Genomic DNA, 18,784 nt, shown 5'->3' with positions numbered 1-18,784 from the left:
ACCAAAACAGTTCAAGACCTCTCCCGAGACACTTTTCTTGGCCTCTCCAGGCTGATGTTTTTGTGACTTGCATTATCCTCTCTCTGTAAACAGCTCACCTATGACACTAACTACACTGGCTTCTCATTTTTTGCTTCCTCCTTTGTTTTCCTTACCAGGCTCAAACCTAATTGCTCCAGCTTTGTCAAGGGTGGGCTTCCCAGAAGTGGGTTGACTTGCTAAAGGCTATCAGCTCCTGAGTTCATCCTGAAAGACAGGTGTGCCTGCTAAACAGACTGCATTTTATGCATGGTCCAAGTCTTGTATTTCTAAATCAGATTTAGACTGACTTATATCTGTTTGTAAGGTCCTGTGCATAAGTGACCTGAAGTGACCTGGTAATAGGCGACCTAAATGGAGGGGCCATCTTACAAGGCTGGGCAAGGGAAGATGTTGCAGGGCTCCTCCTCGGGGGTCGGCTTCATGCTGGAGTCACAGTAACTCTCAGGAGCCTCTTCATGAGTGCTTCTGTGCACACAGCGGAAAATAGGGTACTGCGATCCTGCAACAACAGGAGAATGTCTGAAGGACAGTCCCACACACTGGAAAGCTGGGCTATGGGTGGAGATGCACAGGGATTCGGGTGCTGATGAAGACAGGGCACAGAAACAGTGAGGACAATTCACACACGCATGCACGCTTACACTCCCCCTTCATTTGAGGGTTTACACACACCTACCTCACAGGTCTTTGCTAGGAACTGTGGGGGTGCAAAGAAGAGCCTGCCCTAAAAGGAATCAATAATCTATTTGTGGACATGGTCTAAATATGCTCAAAGGCAGATACAAAGCATCTTCATTATAGTTCAAGATAACAAAAGAGAGATTCCCTAGGCAGGGGAATGATTATAGAAGGAACACAAATAGTAACTTTTCTAAAGTTCTCTGGAAGCGTCAAAGAGAAAGTGTCCTAAATGGGCCAAGCTTCGTTCTAGAGAAAGAATTGGGTTTGGGTAGATATGTGCATGTGTATTTTGGAGGCAGGAGGCTGTCTAGGTCATTAAACTGGAATGAAAGTACCTGCCTGACAAACTAGCCTGCTACACCAGGTACATTTAAGGGATAGGTTGAAGCACAGAAGTAGAAGATTCAAGAAAGGGCGGAAGAGCAGCTGCCTCCCCCTTTGGCAAGCGTCTTTCATGTTCTTCTAATAAAGTACCCATCCAATGGTATTTCAGTGATCTGAGCATATGTCTACTTCCCATGAGACAGTGAGCTTCTGAGGGACAGAGCTACTTCTTAATCTCTGTAGCCCCAGTACCTAGGAGAGTAGCAGGGGCTCAATAAATGACTGTGTTGAATGAATGTTTGAATGGTGTTGAATGAATGTTTATAACTGTTTTAGGTTTTTTGTTTTACTTTCATTGGATTAATAAGGATACATCTATTTTCGATAAAAAGCCAGAATTTGTTAAATGGAATGTCTAGGTGTCAATTAAAAAAAAAAAAAAAAAAAAAAAAAAGCTGATTCAATTCTGCCTTCCTTTCTCTGCTGCCACCTGGTGGCAACACTGAGCTATTATTAATGGACGTTTATAACGTGAGAAATGTAACCCCTGAACCTGAACCAACCACAGGAAGATGCTTCTTCACAAATAACTGTCTTCCCCACAGTCCAGGCCAGTATACAACTCCTGCCGGGAAGAACATTATACTTTATTCTACAACTCTGTCTTATCTCTGTTGCTAATTGGCCAGGCATTCATATTTTCTGAAGCTCCAACTCCTTACAATTTTAACTGCAACATAGGGGCTATCTTTTAACATAAACATCTTAATATTTCATCAGTCATGAAAGTGTTTCAGTGGTTTTTCAAGCTTATCTTGTATGACACACTGAGCCAGAGGGTAGTAAGAAACTTGACAGTTTGCAAGACAGTGTTGAATCTGAAACGATCATTTGTTTAAATTACCCTGGTAGTAAAAATTTACAGTGTGGCTATAACTTGAGACCATTATTTAAAATAACGTTCCAATTAAGCACAATTATTGGCTGAGTAAAAGGCAGTACTGACTGTAAAGTTAATGGGATGCAAAAACTTTTGTGGAATTAAAGTTTGTCCAGCTACAGATCTCCTTCCATTAAATAGAACAGATTTTTAATTAAATTCAACAAACGTTAAGTACACTGTGCAGTTATAAAGGTGAATACATGGTTCACAGCTTGCAGTGGGACTCGGCTATTAAGGGATTAAGTAAAGATCTTATTTAGCCTATTCCTTTTCCTTCAGACCATGTGGGTTTAGCTTTTCCACTTAGATGTTTGTGGATAGGAAAGCAAAAGGAACTATCTCAACCACTTGGCACTCAAATAAGGGAGAAATCAAATTTTTTTAATCAAAAGGATACAGGCTCCCATAGGAATGCTCTGTGTCTTGGGAAGATGGGTCCTGCTGGGGTTGTCCAGCACCTGGCCACTGCTTGTCTTCCCTTGACATTTTACGGCGTTTATGGACATTGTCCATGGTCCAGCTCCACGGAAATGAACTCAGAGGCCCTCTGGCTCTCTGAAGGTGGGAAAATGCCAGATCTACAAATCTTTTTTTATTTTTTTGAGACGGAGTTTAGCTCTGTCACCCAGGCTGGAGTGAAGTGGCACGATCTCTGCTCACCACAACCTCCACCTACCGGGTTCAAGTGATTCTCCTGCTTCAGCCTCCCAAGTAGCTGGGATTACAGGTGCCTGCCACTGCGCCCGGCTAATTTTTGTATTTTTAGTAGAGACGCGGTTTTGCCATGTTGTCCAGGCTTGTCTTAAACTCCTGACCTCAGGTGATTTGCCCACCTCGGCCTCCCAAAGTACTGGGATTACAGGCATAAGCCACGGCGCCTGACCCATATCTACAACTCTTGAGTCTAGTGACCGCAGTGGTTTCCTTCTTTGGGTCAGTTTTAATATCTTTAGAAAGGGAGACAGCACCTGGCCACCTCCCAGTGTTCAAGATTGCAATTCAATTATTCCTCTATTTGCTAGCAAGCAGGAACAAGGTGGTGAGGTCAGGCACTGGCTGGGCTTCAGGCAGCAGGAAAACTATTTGAGATCAGTTTGGTTGCCTTATATGCGGACATGTTGATCAAAATAGAAATATGTCATGTTGAAGGGGGGAACTGTACATAGGTAATTAGCAGATAATAAATGAGGTCATTGAATTCAGGGGCTAGTGTAGAGGTCAGTGGGACATTATGGAAGAGAGACAAAATAAAGAGCAATAAAAAATTAAATGACTTTAGACTTGGAACTCTAGGAATCAAATGAAACAAGCCAAGAGTTTGACAGAGGCCCGATCAATGGCTGTGTGAGTATGGACCACTCTTGGATGCCAGCAACAGGGCCCTTCCCTGAGATGGTGATATCATGATGCTGGAAGCACTTAGACAAAGGGAAATTTGACCATGAAAAGCACAGAACTGTGTGGTGTGGTTGGCTCCACCAGGGAGGACTGGAGAAGGGTTTAGGCGAGGGTATGTGAGAAAATACACAATGGGATCACAAGGGGAACGGACTTATTCTGTGCATAAGTGACTTGGACAATGCCGGGAGGCTTGGGATTTCCTGGTCACTTGCCATGACTGCTGACGACCATTAGATGTGCTCCGCATCTGTGCCTCCGCATTGCCTCACCTACCCTGCATGTCTGGTGCCATCACCGCCTGGGACAGAGCAAAGGAGAGGCCTCCACGGGCCGCTGCCACTTGTCACATGAAAGAAAAAGGAACTAGGATTGCCAGAGAAGGGAGGGATGAGAAACAACACATCCCTAGGTTTGCTTTATTTTCAAGGCACCTCTTCAGTATCTCTTGGGCCTGAGAACTGGTGCCATTTACTGGGTAAAGAAGAGCTAGACATGTCGCCTCAGACATTCTGAGTGGCAGATGCCGAGTGTGTGTGTGTGACTGTGTGTGTGTACATGCACACATGGGTGTATATGGGCTAAATATTGAAAATGGGTCCTGTGCATGCTCAGTCCCATACCTCACACTCTTGTGAATTTCTGTGTGTGTGTTTCTGCAATGCAAAGGACAGAAGATTAAACAAAATCATATGGAAATCTAGAGAAAGAGATTGTTCAGTTTTTTTGTTTTGTTTTGTTTTTTTTGAGACGGAGTCTTGCTCTGTCGCCCAGGCTGGAGTGCAGTGGCATGATCTTGGCTCATTACAACCTCCGCCTCCTGGGTTCAAGCAATTGTCCTGCCTCAGCCTCCCGAGTAGCTGGGATTACATGCATGCATCACCATGCCCAGCTAACTTTTGTATTTTTGGTGAGGACAGGGTTTTGCCACGTTGGCCAGGCTGGTCTTGAACTCCTGACCTCAAGTGATACACCTGCCTTGGCCTCCCAAAATGCTTCGATTACAGGTGTGAGCCACCATGCCCGGCCGCTTATTCAATTTCTAACAGGTAAATCCACATTCTTTATGCTATGTTGACAGAACATGGGAAAAGGCAATAATAGACTTGTATATCTAGGATATAATAAAGATGTAAAATCTACCCTTATGTCTTTTCTAGTAGCTCATATATTCCGCATTTGAAATGTGGTGATGATATAGTCACTTATTCAAAAAACACAGGAGTGCCTACTGTGTGCTTGGTATGATGCCTGGTGCAGAAGTTGCAAAGTGTATATTCATGGAGACAGCCAAGCCAAGCAGGGCTGGGACAGAAATGTGTCCTGAATTGCTGTGAGGTCCCAAGGATGAAGAGCCTACCTGTTCTTTGCAGAATCAGGAAGGCTTTGCAGAAGAGGCGGTCTCAGAGCTTGGAGTACGAGCAGGACTTTGCTGGCCAGATACCAGAGTGTCGTAAAGGAGGGATACTAGCATATAGTGAGGTAGTAACAGTTATGTTTTGCTTTCAGTCTATCAAAACCTTGCTTTCTTTAAATTTCAACTCCGTACCTCAGTGTGGATCACACAGCGTGGGGATGGGTTGTGGGGGCAAAAACTGGAACATTTGATTATGAGTTTGCTCCATTAGAGAGACCGTGGGAGCGTCTGGAGGAGACACAGGGAACCAGCCCATGCGTTTGCCCTCATCTCATCCTGCTCACAACACAAGGCCTTATGGGCTCCGGACAGGGTGAAAGAGAATCTTCTCCACATGGCACCCTTGGTTGAAAACCACACAGTGACAGGTTTCATCCTTTTTATGACTTTCCCTATTTTCACCTAGTTCTGAGTATATCTGGTTCCTTTGGTGGGCATCACACATTACCTAAAGGTAGAATATTTCAATAATAATACATTTTGATCTCGGGTTCCTATATCAATTATGTTACATACTGCTTACCTCTATAATATCACAGAGTCTCACCAAAATGGTTTTGGCCTTAATGCAAAAATATTTCTAGCTTTCTGACTCTGTCAAGACATATTTTATGTGCATTTAATTTTTCCTCACAAAGTATATAAAAGAAGTTGGTCCAATGAATCTGCAGTCCAGATTCTTTGCACATTTATTAAGTATAAGCATAATAAAATTTGCACAATAAAACCTCTATAAATCAACACTCCAGTTACCAAATCATTACGGAATTGCAGAGGTTCCAGGCAGGAAAAGCTCCAGTCCCCAAGAAGAACCAAAGACCTAAATTCTATTCTCAAAAGCCACTAAGCCAATGCTCTTATGAAAAAGATAAAAACTTTAGAAGCTGTCATGAGATTTTTCAGTGTGCTAATTTTGTGAGAGGTTCCAAACTTTGTACTCTTAGATACCAGTATCAAAAAAAAGAAAAGAAAGGAAAAGAAAAAAAAAAAAAAGCAAAGCGAAGCAAAGCAAAAAAAAAAAAACACCCCAAACCAATGCTCTGGGACATCACACAGTTCCCCAGTTTGCAGAGATTCCTGGGGGATACAGCCTTCCTGCTTCTTTAGCAACCTCCCCTCAAAGAACAGCTGCTTCAGGGGATAAAATAGGACTTTACTACAAACAGGAGGCTATTATCATATATATGAAGGAAATTATAACTACACAGTTCATAAGTGTATCTTTGCAATGAGTCAGCTTGAAACAGAAGCAGCACTGATTTCCAACCTGGTATGGAATGTCAGATAAAGGGTTTCTGGACAGCACATTCCACATCTATCTTAACTTTGGAGTTTTCAAGGAAACGGGACCCTGGGTCCACTTCATCATCCTGATGTGACCCCTGTAACACTGCCATGTTTTGCTTTCAGCCTATCACAACCCTACTTTATTTAAATTTCACCTAAACTGTATCCTCCCAAATCCTACAACTCTCTTTTGTTTGGAGAGACGCCCCATGCTTCCTCTGGTGTGTGGACTCCCTTGTGGTGAGGGGTCAATAAAGCTGACTTTGTTGGGCTTCAGGTTTGTCCCTGGTGGTCCTAGCTGATCAGGTTGGAATAATGAATGAATACAGGGTTGGGATTTTACCGGGATAGTATGGGAGCTGTGAGTGTTGGTCAGTGTAAAAGCCAGCTAACTAACACACCAAGCCTGCAAAGTATTTTTTTTTTTTTTCTGAAATCCTGAGATTTGAGAATGAGTTTCAACTGGGATTTGTGTAAGTCTTCCACAACCCTGACTTGGAGATTAAATTTTAGATCTTGAAGTACGTGAGTGTATTCCGTTTATTAATGAATATATGTGCACAGCAGGCCTGAGTTGCTCAAACCCTGCACATGCCAAAGACAGGCCCTTGACCAGCTCCTGAGAGAGAACCTCTAAGCCCTTGGAATATGCCATCTGATAAGAGTGTTTTTTTATGCTGAGGTCTTGGGCCACGCAGTATTGGTTTGGCTTCTGGGATGGTAAAGGGAGAGTAGCTAGTGTCACTCATGTGGGAGCTGCATACCTAGACGAGAGACCCCAGTAAAAACCCTGGACACCAAATCTTGGGTGAGCATCTCTGGTTGGCAGTACCTGGCATGTGTTCTCAGCCTCTGAATTACATCATTTCTGAGAGAATTAAGTGCATCCCTGTGTGACTCTGCTGGAGGCAACACCTGGAAGCTGGCGCCTGGCATCTCTAGGACTTTGCCAACGCACCTTTTCCTTTATTAACTCGAATCCCTATCCTTTGACCGTGATGAATTGTAACAGCTCTTCTGGGTCTCGTAAGTCCTTTGAGCCAATCATTAAACCTGAGGGTGGTGTTGAGGGCCCCAATGCAATCTGTCACACCCATGAGCCATCTCATAGACAGGCTCACAGAGGTGAGGGTTTGCCATTTCCCTTGGGCCAGGGGCCCCCAATCGACACCAGTCCATGGCCTGTTAGGAACCAGGTCGCACAGCAGGAGGTGACTGGTGGGTGGGCGAGATCAGTGGTGGCGTTACATTCTCATAGGAGCGTGAACCCTATTGTGAACTGTGCAGGCAAGGGATCTAGGTTGCACGCTCCTTATGAGACTCTAACTAATGCCTGATGATCTGCGATAGGGCAGTTTCATCCTGAAACCATCCCCCAACCCCGCCACCATCCATGGAAAAATCGTCTTCCACGAAACCAGTCCCTGGTGCCAAAAAAGCCGGGGGCCGCTGCCTTGGGCCACCCACACACTCCTTGCTTAGGGTTCTGCAGGGATCCACCCGTCCCCCACACAGGCTCACCTTTCCCACAGGTCGTGGAACATTCTGTCGTCCCAAGCTGCTTCCAGTTGTGATCCCGGCTGCGCCGCGGGGGCTGCGGTGCTGGTGGCACCAAGTTGTCCGGTCGACGGGGAGAAAATCTGTCTGGATGCCTGACTGGGAAGGTCTGTGCCGATTCTGAGGTGAACATCTCAGGGGCCTCCCCACGCAAGTCTTCCTTCTCCTCGTTCCTCCCTTTCTCTTCTCCCTCCTCCTGGCTCCTGCCTTCTGTCACCATCTGGCCATTGAAGGGTTCCCCTAGGAGAGGTGAGCGTGCACACACACAATCAGGATCAGTTTAGACCCTGAGTTGTAAAGAGGAAATTGCTTCGACATTAGAGACTGTGTAGCATGAGATCGTTTCTAAGTCACAGCACATAAGCACATCTGTTTAAAATAAGCAGACACCTACTAGTGCTTTCCCTCACATGCAAAGCACTTTTGAAAATCAATAAGACAAAGAAGAACACTGCAGTAGGAATAGGAATTGTGAGTCATAGACAGTTCACATAAAAAGAAACACAAACAGCCAAAACCCATAAAAAATCCTCAACTTTACTCATAATTCCATAAATACACATGAAAAGAACACCACCACCTAACACCAAAGATTGGAAAGTTTGGAAACCCTTAAATCCCTAAACTCCTTTTGAAGGTGCAGGAAAACACACTTCCAGTCACTATGGATGAGCCTGCAAATAGACCCATGGTTTTGGAGGGAAATCTGGCATTATTTATCCAAATTTGAAATGCACATACCCTTTGACCTAGCAATTCAGTTTCTATCACATCTGTTCCGCAAATATTTTCTTTTACATAAATCTGAATATACAGGTATGGTTACTGAGGTATTATTTGAAATAGCAAACAGACACAAATGTTCACCAGTGGTACTGGTTAAACTACGTTATGCTACAAGTACAAAATGGAATACTATGTGAGTTTTGAAAAGAATGCAGCAAATATACGTTCCGACATGAAGAAATGACAATATTGTTTGGTGAAAGAAAAAAGCAGAACACACACACATACACACAGGTGTGGCAGGTCACTTTTTGAGATACTAATTTGTGTGTGATTTACTATCTTTATTCCTCCACTTCCTCCTCCGGTTTGAAAGAGTAGCCAAGTCCTTAGATGTTATTGCTTTGTTTTTGTGCAGGACAGAAAACAAAAGCTGCTAGAAGTCAACAGCTTTCCCTTCCAAGAGTGCAAAGCCTAGGCTTTCATTAAGGGTAAAGTGGATGTCCCTGAGGGGCCAGCCCAGAGAGAGGAGGAGGGCACATTTTGAGAGAGAGAGAAAGAGAGAGAGGAGAGAGAGACAGTGGCAGAGAGCAAGGGAGAGAGAGAGCAAGTGAGAGAGAGACAGAGAGACAGAGACAGAGACCAAGAGAGCAAGAGAGACAGAGAAACAGAGTAAGAAAGAGAGACATCAAGAGAGACAGACAGAGAGCAAGAGAGACAGAGACACAGATACAGAGAGCAAGACAGAGACACAGAGACAGAGAGCGAGAGAGACAGAGAGGGCAAGAGAGACAGAGAGCAAGAGAGAGACAAAGACAGCAAGAGAGCGAGACAGAGAGCGAGAGAGACAGAAACAGAGAGCAAGAGAGCAAGACAGAGAGTCAGAGATAGAGAGCAAGAGAGAGACACAGACAGAGAGCAGGAGAGACAGAGAGCGAGAGAGACAGAGTGTGAGACAGAGACAGAGAGCAAGAGAGATGGAGAGAGAGCAAGAGAGAGACAGAGACAGCAACAGAGAGACAGAGAGCAAGAGAGAGACAGAGTGTGAGAGAGACAGAGACAGAGAGCAAGAGAGACGGAGAGAGAGCAAGAGAGAGACAGAAACAGCAACAGAGAGACAGAGAGCAAGAGAGAGACAGAGAGATAGAGACAGAAAGCAAGAGAGCAGGAGAGACAGAGAAGAAGAGAGACAGAGAGCAAGAGAGACAGAGAGGGACAGAGACAGAGAGCAAGAGAGAGAGACAGACAGCAAGAGAGACAGAGAGAGAGAGACAGAGAGAGAGACAGAGACAGAAAGCAACAGAGCAGGAGAGACAGAGAGCGAAAGAGACAGAGAGCAAGAGAGACAGAGAGATAGAGACAGAAAGCAAGAGAGCAGGAGAGACAGAGACAGAGAAGAAGACAGACAGAGAACAAGAGAGACAGGGACAGTGACAGAAAGCAAGAGAGACAGAGAGCAAGAGAGACAAAGACAGAGACAAAGTGAGAGAGACAGAGAACGAGAGAGAGACAGAGAGCAAGAGAGACAGCAAGAGAGAGAAACAGAGAGCAAGAGAGACAGAGCAAGAGAGAGACAGAGAGAGAAACAGAGAGTGCGAGAGAGACAGAGAGCGATAGAGAGAGAGCAAAAGAGAGGGAGATGGTAAGAGAGACAGAGAGGGACAGACAGAGAGCAAGACAGAGAGCTAGTGAGAGAGAGAGAGAGAGTGAGAAAGAGAGAGAGAGGTTTTCAAGGTGGAGGAGAGGTAGGAGTCTGGAGTCTTGGGTTTCCTGAGTGCCATGGATCCTTAGGTGTACCAGACAATGTCCAGTGTCCCAGGAGGAAGCCATCCCTGCAGCGGGAGGGGGGCCTGGCTGCCAGCCTCACCAGCTTCCTGTGCCCCCCATGCAGATTGGAAGGAGCAGAGCCCTAACCTGAAGGCCCCATGAGGCTGCTCCCGGTGGCACCTCAGCGGAATTAGTGTGGACAGACCACCAGGGAGGTCTAGCCAATGTTTTGGCTTGTCTAAGACTCTAGATCTTTCCTTATATCTGGAGTGAGAATATGTGTGTGTGTGTGTCTGTGTGTGTGTGAGTGTAACCCCCAAGCAGACTGCGATTGAATTATATACTGGTTTCAAAGAAGGGTGAAGTTGAGGTCAGATTTAAATTGACTAATGGAAAATAATAATATGCAATATTCCTTGCACATCTGAGATTGTAGATGATGATTCAAATGGCTGGAAACATGTTTGTGTATGCACAGAAAAGGGCTAGGCAAAATCCCACCAAAGGGTTAGACTCCCTCTGGGAAGGGCATGGGGTTGGGAGCTGTGGACTTTTTTTTTTTTTAATAGACTTTTTTTTTTAGAGCAGTTTTAGGTTCACAGCAAAAGTGAGTAGAAAGTACAGAGTTCCCACACACCTCCTCCCACCACACAGGCACAGGGTCCCTAACTACCATCATCCCACATCAGACTGGTACATGTGTAACTGATGACCCTACACGGACGTGTCATTATTGTTTAGAGTTCATAGTCCATACGAGGGTTCACACTTGGGGGTGCACATTCTGTGGGTCTGGACAAGTGCACAGTGACATGCATCTGCCAGTGTAATATCACACAGAGTAGTTTCACCGCCCTGAAATCCTCCCTGTTCCACCTTTTCATCCCTCTGTCCTCCTAGCCCCTGGCAACCACTGACCTTTTTACTGTCTCCATAGTTTTAACTTTTCTAGAATATCATATAGTTGGAATCAAACAATAGGTAGTCTTTTCAGATTGGCCTCTTTCACTTAGTAATATGCATGGAAGGTTTCTCCATGTCTCTTTGTGACGTGATGGCTCATTTATTTTTAGCCCTAAATAATATTCCATTAGTTTTTGTCTATCCACCTATTGAAGGACTTCTTGGTTGCTTCCAAGTTTTGGCAATTATGTGGCAGTTGCTTTTGACTGTATATATTTCTATTTTGATTGAATATTGTTCAAGTATGTCTCATTTTAATAGAAAATAAGGAGGCAAATTCTAGGGTTACTGTAGAACACAGTTAAAACTACAAGGGGGCTGGGTGAGGTGGCTCATGCCTGTAATCCCAACATTTTGGGAGGCTGAGGCGGGAGGATTGCTTGAGCCCAGGAGTTCAAGACCAGCCTGGGCAACATAGCAAGACCCCATTTCAGCAATAATAATAATAACAACAACAACAATTAGGGCTTTCTCAGCAATTTTTTTTTTTTTTTTTTGGGAGACAGAGTCTCACTGTGTCACCCAGGCTGGAGTGCAGGAGGCTCACTGCACCCTGTGTCTCCTGGGTTCAAGTGATTCTCGTGTCTTAGTCTCTTGAGTACCTGGGATTACAGGTGAGTGCCACCACATCCAGCTGCTTTTTGTACTTTTAGCAGAGATGGGGTTTTGCCATGTTGTCCAGGCTGGTCTCGAACTCCTGGGCTCAAGCAATCTGCCCACCTCGGCTTCCAAAAGTGCTGGGATCACAAGCGTGATCCACTGCACCAGGCCTCTCAGCATTTTTTGCCAGGGCTTTCTTACTTAGTTGGTTATTATGCTTCATGGTTTAAAATATGACATGCACAGATGACCAACAAAATCAGGACCAGGCATGTTGATATAAATGAGAACTGTCCAAGATGTTGTTGGACAAAAAAATTTAAAAAGTCTTTTCAGTGCCTTGTTCTGGGCTCTACGCTAGGATGGACAACTAATTTATTCAATCTCTTCCCATGTCCTCTCCCCTGCCAAAAACCACCTTATAGCGTTTTTCTTCTATTTTGTAGGCTGGGTGTGTGTTCAGAGAGGTTGCTGACCCGCCTGAGGGTGCACAGCAAAAAGGTGCAGAGCTGGATTCCAACTCTGCCTCCAGACTCCATTGACATGGAAGAGGAAGCCTGGTCACAATGCCCCTGCTTACCAACTTTTTACAGGTGACCCCTCCAGGCCTGCCCTGTCCCAGGGAGCTGATCCCACAACCCCCATGCTATTCATGAGCTGAGACCCATCAGGCCTGACAGAAATCATCATCATCCTGATAGATTTCAAATAGTCTGTCTGATTATCCCTGTAAACCAGCAACGGACCCCAGAAATCTTACCCAAACTTGGTTTCTCAAACTGTGGATTGCTTCTGGACATGACATAAAAATTCTCTGTTGCGCTGAGTTTGCTGACTTGGAGTTCGGACAACACACCCACCCCATGTTCTGGGGACGCACCCAGCTGTTGTCCTCCCCAGTGTGTAGCAATCAGATAACCTGGTTATCCCGTCCAAAGTTCAGAGAAGAATGGATGGGGCGGGTTTGGCACTTGTGCCTTTATTTCCTCCTAGGGTAGGGATTGGACCAAGTAACCTCTCAGCGATATAACAAGCACAAAGTATGGTCACAGGCCCTCCTCAGGTCACTGCCCAGGTGTGAGATCAGGACAATTATTAACTTATTCTTGCTAAGCTTCCGTTTCCTTACTCGGAAAATAAGGCTCGTAATAGTACTTCCCTCCAAGTACCTCCGTCTGTCATGAGAATTCAAAGAACTAATCTACGCAAAGAGCTCAGCACAGCAGTTTCCAAGCCCTTGCACACAGCAAGGACTCAGTGTGTGTGAGCTATAATTACCATGAATACTTCTGCAGACCTTCCTATTTTAAGGAAGGAAAAGACTGTCTGCATTTGGGTGGCGGGCTCCATCATCCTCCGGTAGAGAAATGTCTGCAGACTCAGAGAGCAGTCCCATGCCCAGTGTCAGCCGAGAGAAAGCTGCCTGCTCTGTCCACAAGCAGAGCCCACCAGGAAGACTCAACATGGATTGTTAGGTGTGAACTCATTATTCTTGTCTTATAGGTCAAAGTATTATTAACAAAAAACAAAAGGGGAACCAAGAGAAAAGGCATATAGTAGACAGATAATGGCCCCCTAAAGATGTCCACATCCTAATCCCTGGAATCTGTGAACATGCTACCTTACATAGCAAAAATGGACTTTGCAGGTGAGACTAAATTACAGATTTTGAGAAGGAGAGATTATCCTGGATTACTTGGGTGGGCCCAGTGTAATCTGAAGGGTCCTTATAAAGGAAAGAGAGAGGAAGATGAGAGTCAGAGAGGAGATGTGATGAGGCCAGGGTCAGAGAGAGATTTGAAAGTGCCACCCTGCTGGCTTTGAAGGTGGAGGAAGGGGCCAGGAACCAAGGAAGGCAGGTGGCTCCTAGAAGTTGGAAAAGGCAAGGAAGTGGGTTCTCTCCTAGAGCCTCTGGAGAGAGAGTGGCCCTGATGACACCTTCATTTTGTCCCAATGAAACCCACTTCAGACTTCTAACCTCCAGAACTCTAAGAGAGTAAATTTGTGTTGTTTTTTCTTAATTTTGAGATAGGGTCTCACTCTGTTGTCCAGGCTGGAGTTCAGTGGTCTGATCACGGCTCACTGCAGCCCCAACCTCCTTGGGCTCAGATGATTCTCCCACCTCAGCCTCCTGAGTAGCTGGGATTGCAGGCACACACCACCATGCCTGGCTAATTTCTGTAATTTTTTTTGTAGAGACAGGGGTTTCATTATGTTGCACAGGCTGGTCTTGAACCTCTGGGCCCAAGCGATCCACCTGCGTGGGCCTCCCAAAGTGCTAGGATTACAGGCATGAGCCCCCTTGTCTGGCCTGGAAACTAGTACAAAGCATTTCAAATGTTGAACTGGCAGGGCAGACCCAGGATGCTCATGCCATTTTGGAATCGAGTGAATGAAACAGTCTCATCAGTGAAGGCTCAGACAAATGGTGAAGCCTGCTCCAATGTCAAGGCCCCTTGGCTTTGAAATACGCGTCCCTCAATTTTCTCTGTGTTGACCGAGAGACAGAGGGTGGATGCACAAGAATTGAGAGAGAGAAGGCTTTACAAGGAAATGATCAGAGTCCCCGGCCACAAGACAAGGGATTCTACCTGGTCTCCTGTGGGGTGGCACCTGGGGGCTGATGGCGTTGGTCCCCATGATCACGTACTCGTAGTGCACGCCTGGGTTTGGCTGCTGGTGTATCATCTGCTGACACAAAAATCAGTGTTACTGCACTGGGCACGTATGCACACCCCTTCTGGGTTTCAATGGCATTTGCAGAACTACTGAGAAATGACTGGGTTGGTTCACTCTAGTACGCATCCAGTAATATCAGTGAACCTGTGGCAGATTAAACAAAGTTATTTCTGGATGGCTTTTTGTCATTTACTTTTGAAGAATGAAGAACTTAGGCCGAGCAAATCAGAAGAAAACTAAGCTAAGAGTCAAGATTTTCTAAACTCCAAAGGAGAAGATGGAGCAACGGTAGCAGAACCTTTCTGTCCTTAGATTTTGCTCAGTGCTCTCGAAACATCCAACACAGATAAATACGTGTACACGGCAGGAGAACTGTTTTAACACCAGGTGGTGTGATAAAGTCATGCGAACAAGCAGCAGACCTCCTGGACAGAGCCACCCCGGGACGCTTTAGGTTCCCTCAAAGTTCTTGACCTGGCTGGTGAGGCTGGCCCCCAGGTCTCTCCCTCTTATTCAGGGAAAGCCCCAGAAACACAAAGACATGGGGCCAGGAAAACAAGTAGAAGGGACCCAACTCTTGCTGGGTCATATTCTCTTAGGAATGATGACAAAAATAGGATGGCAAGCAGGAATCTACGTAGGACTGTGGAAGTCAGCAGCTGAACATTGTCTGGGCTGAAAACATATTAAATGAGCATGGCCCAACAGAATACGTCCCTCCCTATTGGATTTAGAGCACACAGTCTTTGCTGCCCATGGCTTTCCTGATGGGGAGCAGGGTGGTGGGCTAAACCCAGCAGCAGAATGAGAATCCACAGTGTAAATATGAGCCGTGCAAGGAGACACGGTCGGGTTTGATGTTTCTGTCTCTGCTGCTTTATAAAGCAGCTCTCCTATTGACCAGCTGTGTAACCTAGAGCAAGCCCCTTCACCCTGCAGTTTTTGATTTCTTCCTTGGGGAAGGAAGAGGTTAGAATCATGTGACTTTCAAAGGTCCTTTCCAGCTAGAAGCATCTCTGAGTCACTCCTGCATGGTGGGTCCTATGTCTATTCTTCCTGTTTATGCCATGATCTCTTGCCACTCCCTACTGATGAAATGGGTCTTCATTTTATAAATTACCCAAAGGAAGGCAGACCTGAGAACCCCTGGGATTCTCCTACCCAGGAACCAATATCAAACCATCGGCGTTGCAGAAACGTGGTGGGCACTGAATCCCCGAGGGACACGGTTGTGTGACCTCAGGTTCCTGCTGTGTATCCCTCATCCCCTCGCTCCCTTTTCACACAATCTTCCTCTCGGTCTGTGGCTGGAAATCCTCCCTCCCTCTATGGTGCCTCTTCTGCCTGAGCATTCTGCCAGTGCAAAACCTTGTCCCGTTTATGAAATTGCTGTTGGCTTCCATTCCTAGACCAACCGCAGTAGACCTTTAACAACCTGAGTTTTTACCTCTGATGCCATTTAAAATATATTCAGATTCAACCAACCAACTGGACAGTCTAAAAAAAATCCAAAATAAACTACAACAAGGCTTCCTTTGTAATTTCGAGTCCACTAGGCCCAAGAGGAAAGGACATAGAACTGTGTGTAGGTGGAGAAGTAATGACAATGCAATTAATAATATTTCTAAAACTCTGACACAGCAAATATGTTAATCAGCTCAGCTTTGGGGACAGAAATAATGTGTGTATATTCATGGGTGATCTCAATCTTTTTATCAAAATGTTATTTCAAGCTTTTATGCCTTATCACCCTTTATTTCCTGGTCTTTTAAGAAGATTGAATTCTAGTGGTTTCCTTTGAACGTAAGGACCATTTAAAACTCTTGAGCAATTTAATATCTTAGTTTCACGTAAAAGAAATTAAGGTTTTGTCTTCTATGAAGCAGGGAGCTTCTAGTAAATCTCTCTACTGTGACTCTCAGCTTTATTGTTTCATCTGGAGGGCTCTGGAGCTCTCCTTTCTTCATTTGCTCTCAGAGTTTGAACAGGGCTGGGAGCTGGGAGCAGTCCTGCCTTCCTTTAGGCTCTTGCTTTCTTTTGCCATAAAAAGAAAACATGCCAAATTAGCATTATAAGGAAAGTGCCTGGAGGAGATCCAATGCTCATGAAATAAAGGGCATGTTTTGCCTCTGATTTGGTTCAACAAGTAAAATTGGTTTTACTGGGTCAATAAACTCCGAAGGTAATAAGCATCTGGTGGAGTTGGCGGTTGCTGTGAGCTGGGCCCATTCAGAAGTAAAGGCAAAGATGAACGCCAAGCATTCAAGGAGTGCCTCCAACAGGCTCTGCTCAAAGGGTTTTTCTTGAGTATGGGCAATGATTTGTTGCGTATTTGTTCAGAGTATGTTCCTTAGAAGTAACAAGATTCAAAATCCAAAGAACAGTCCAGAAACATCCAAACTCACGTAGACATCCAAGATCTCGTTGGTGGGACCTTCCGCCAAAAAGGACTCTCCGGCAGTGCTTGAAATCTCATTTGGACGCTTGTAGGTGAACATGGTCCCTCCGCCCTCGTATTTTCCTGGTCGATCAATTGCCCAGTTCCCATTGATGATGGAGCGTCCAGAACGACTTCGCAAGGCTGTTGAGAAAAATTAGACAGTTCTTTGGGTAAGCCCAGGGTGTGCACAAGAAACAGAACTGACTCCCCCAGTTTCTGGCTTCTTCATTCATCAAGGTTTTTGTTAGGATCCACTATGTGCCAGGCAATGATCCAGGCCCTGGGGCACCATTAGGCATCTAGATTACATCCCCTTGGGCTTAATCACTGCTTCAACCCACCCTAATCCCTTCTATCACTTGGACTTAGTATAGAAATGTAGGGTGGGGGCTGGTTAGGTGAAAAGGATGTGGAAAATGGGAGGGAAAGGAGAAAGAGGAGGAAGAGAAAAAAGGGGGGAAGGGAAACGGATTTATATTATATACCATTATCTAGGTGAGAGGTTGCACACTGGCAGCCCACGAGCTGATTTTGGCCCATAAATGGGTTTAGTTTGGCTTCTGTAGTGTTATTAAAAAAAATAACTGAGCCCAAATTTAAGAATTGAAATATTTCACATAAAAAATTTAGAGTTCTGGCTTCTCTTATAAACCAGGAAGACATGTTAACATTGGCTTCACACTCCCTCATGGCAGCAATCGGCTGGAGCCCAGGATGGCTGTCCCTCTCAGATGGGCCCTATATGCTCTGATTTGCGCCAGTCCCCACCCCTCCCTGTTGACCCCCAACACTGAGGTTAAGTCTCAGTTTATTACCCCTTTATTTATGAATATGGGTGATTTATATCATTTATCATACTTGCATTGTTCTTTTTCTTATCCAATTTCTTCTCCCCTCCCAGCCCTCCCCTTTTTGTTTTTGAGACGGAGTCTTGTTCCATCGCCCAGGCTGGAGTGCAGTGGTATGATCCTGGCTCAGTGCAGCCTCAACCTCCTGGGCTCAAGGAATTCTCCTGCTTCAGCCTCCTGAGTAGCTGGGACTATAGGCATGTACCACCATGCCTGGCTTGTGTGTGTGTGTGTGTGTGTGTGTGTGTGTGTGTGTGTGTGTGTCTATATATATATATATATTTTTTTTTTTTTTTAAGAGATGGGGTTTTGCCATGTTGCCCAGGCTGGTCTCAAACTCCTGAGCTCAAGCGATCTGCCTGCCTCAGCCTCCCAAAGTGCTGGGATTACAGGTGTTAGTCACTGCACCTGGCCCAGAATTTTTCTTATAATTCTCTCTACTTACATGTCTACTACAAGTGGCAAAGCTAAAGCTAAGAGGGTCACATGATTTTCTCGTGTACCTGGTCAGCTTCATTCACTTCTATGACCTTCCTGAGTTCCTGGGCATCTGAGGCTGTGGGCTGTGTTAGATACCGCACGTGCACTGTCAAATTTAATCGTCACAACATTGCACAGCAGATGTTATAATCCCCATTTTTCAGAGTGGCTCAGAGATGGGAGGGAACTTGTTCAAGTTCATGAGGCCCATAGGAGTCAGACCTGTGATTTCGAGTGTGTACTCAGGAGGTGGGTACGAAAGGAGAAGGGGGCAAGGAACAAGGTGTTGGAGTTAACAGGAGAAGAAAGGGTGGCATCTGCAAATAGAATTTCTTCAGCTACCCTTGGCACCTGGAAATCCACAAGCCAAAGGAGGACTGGTTTAGAGAAGGTACTTTTTTTTTTTTTTTTTTGAGATGGAGTTTCGTTCTTGTTGCCCAAGCTGGAGTGCAATGGTGCGATCTCGTCTCACTGCAACCTCCGCCTCCTGGGTTCAAGCAATTCTCCTTCCTCAGCCTCCTGAGTAGCTAAGATTACAGGCATTCACCATCACGCTCTGCTAATTTTTGTATTTTAGTAGAGACGGGGTTTCACCATGTTGGTCAGGCTGGTCTTGAACTCCTGACCTCAGA

At 45.4% G+C, this 18,784-nt stretch overlaps 1 protein-coding gene across 2 annotated transcripts in view; it reads right to left on the bottom strand.

The window, feature by feature from the left end:
* THSD4 (thrombospondin type 1 domain containing 4) overlaps nucleotides 1-18,784 on the bottom strand; it is a 667,872-nt gene that overhangs the window by 36,275 nt on the left and 612,813 nt on the right. For both annotated transcript variants that reach the window (XM_009429466.5, XM_009429468.5), the window contains 4 exons: nucleotides 16,790-16,965; nucleotides 14,297-14,393; nucleotides 7,614-7,889; nucleotides 412-541 (listed from right to left, as the gene is read on the bottom strand). In XM_009429466.5, coding sequence (XP_009427741.4) covers nucleotides 412-541; nucleotides 7,614-7,889; nucleotides 14,297-14,393; nucleotides 16,790-16,965 — 679 coding nt within the window. The remainder of the gene's footprint in view (nucleotides 1-411; nucleotides 542-7,613; nucleotides 7,890-14,296; nucleotides 14,394-16,789; nucleotides 16,966-18,784) is intronic.

Source organism: Pan troglodytes, chromosome 16 (genome assembly GCF_028858775.2).
Source record: "Pan troglodytes isolate AG18354 chromosome 16, NHGRI_mPanTro3-v2.0_pri, whole genome shotgun sequence".
Lineage (NCBI taxonomy): Eukaryota > Metazoa > Chordata > Mammalia > Primates > Hominidae > Pan > Pan troglodytes.
Note: the sequence above shows the minus strand (reverse complement) of the source record. Positions and strands in the feature narration are given on the sequence as shown.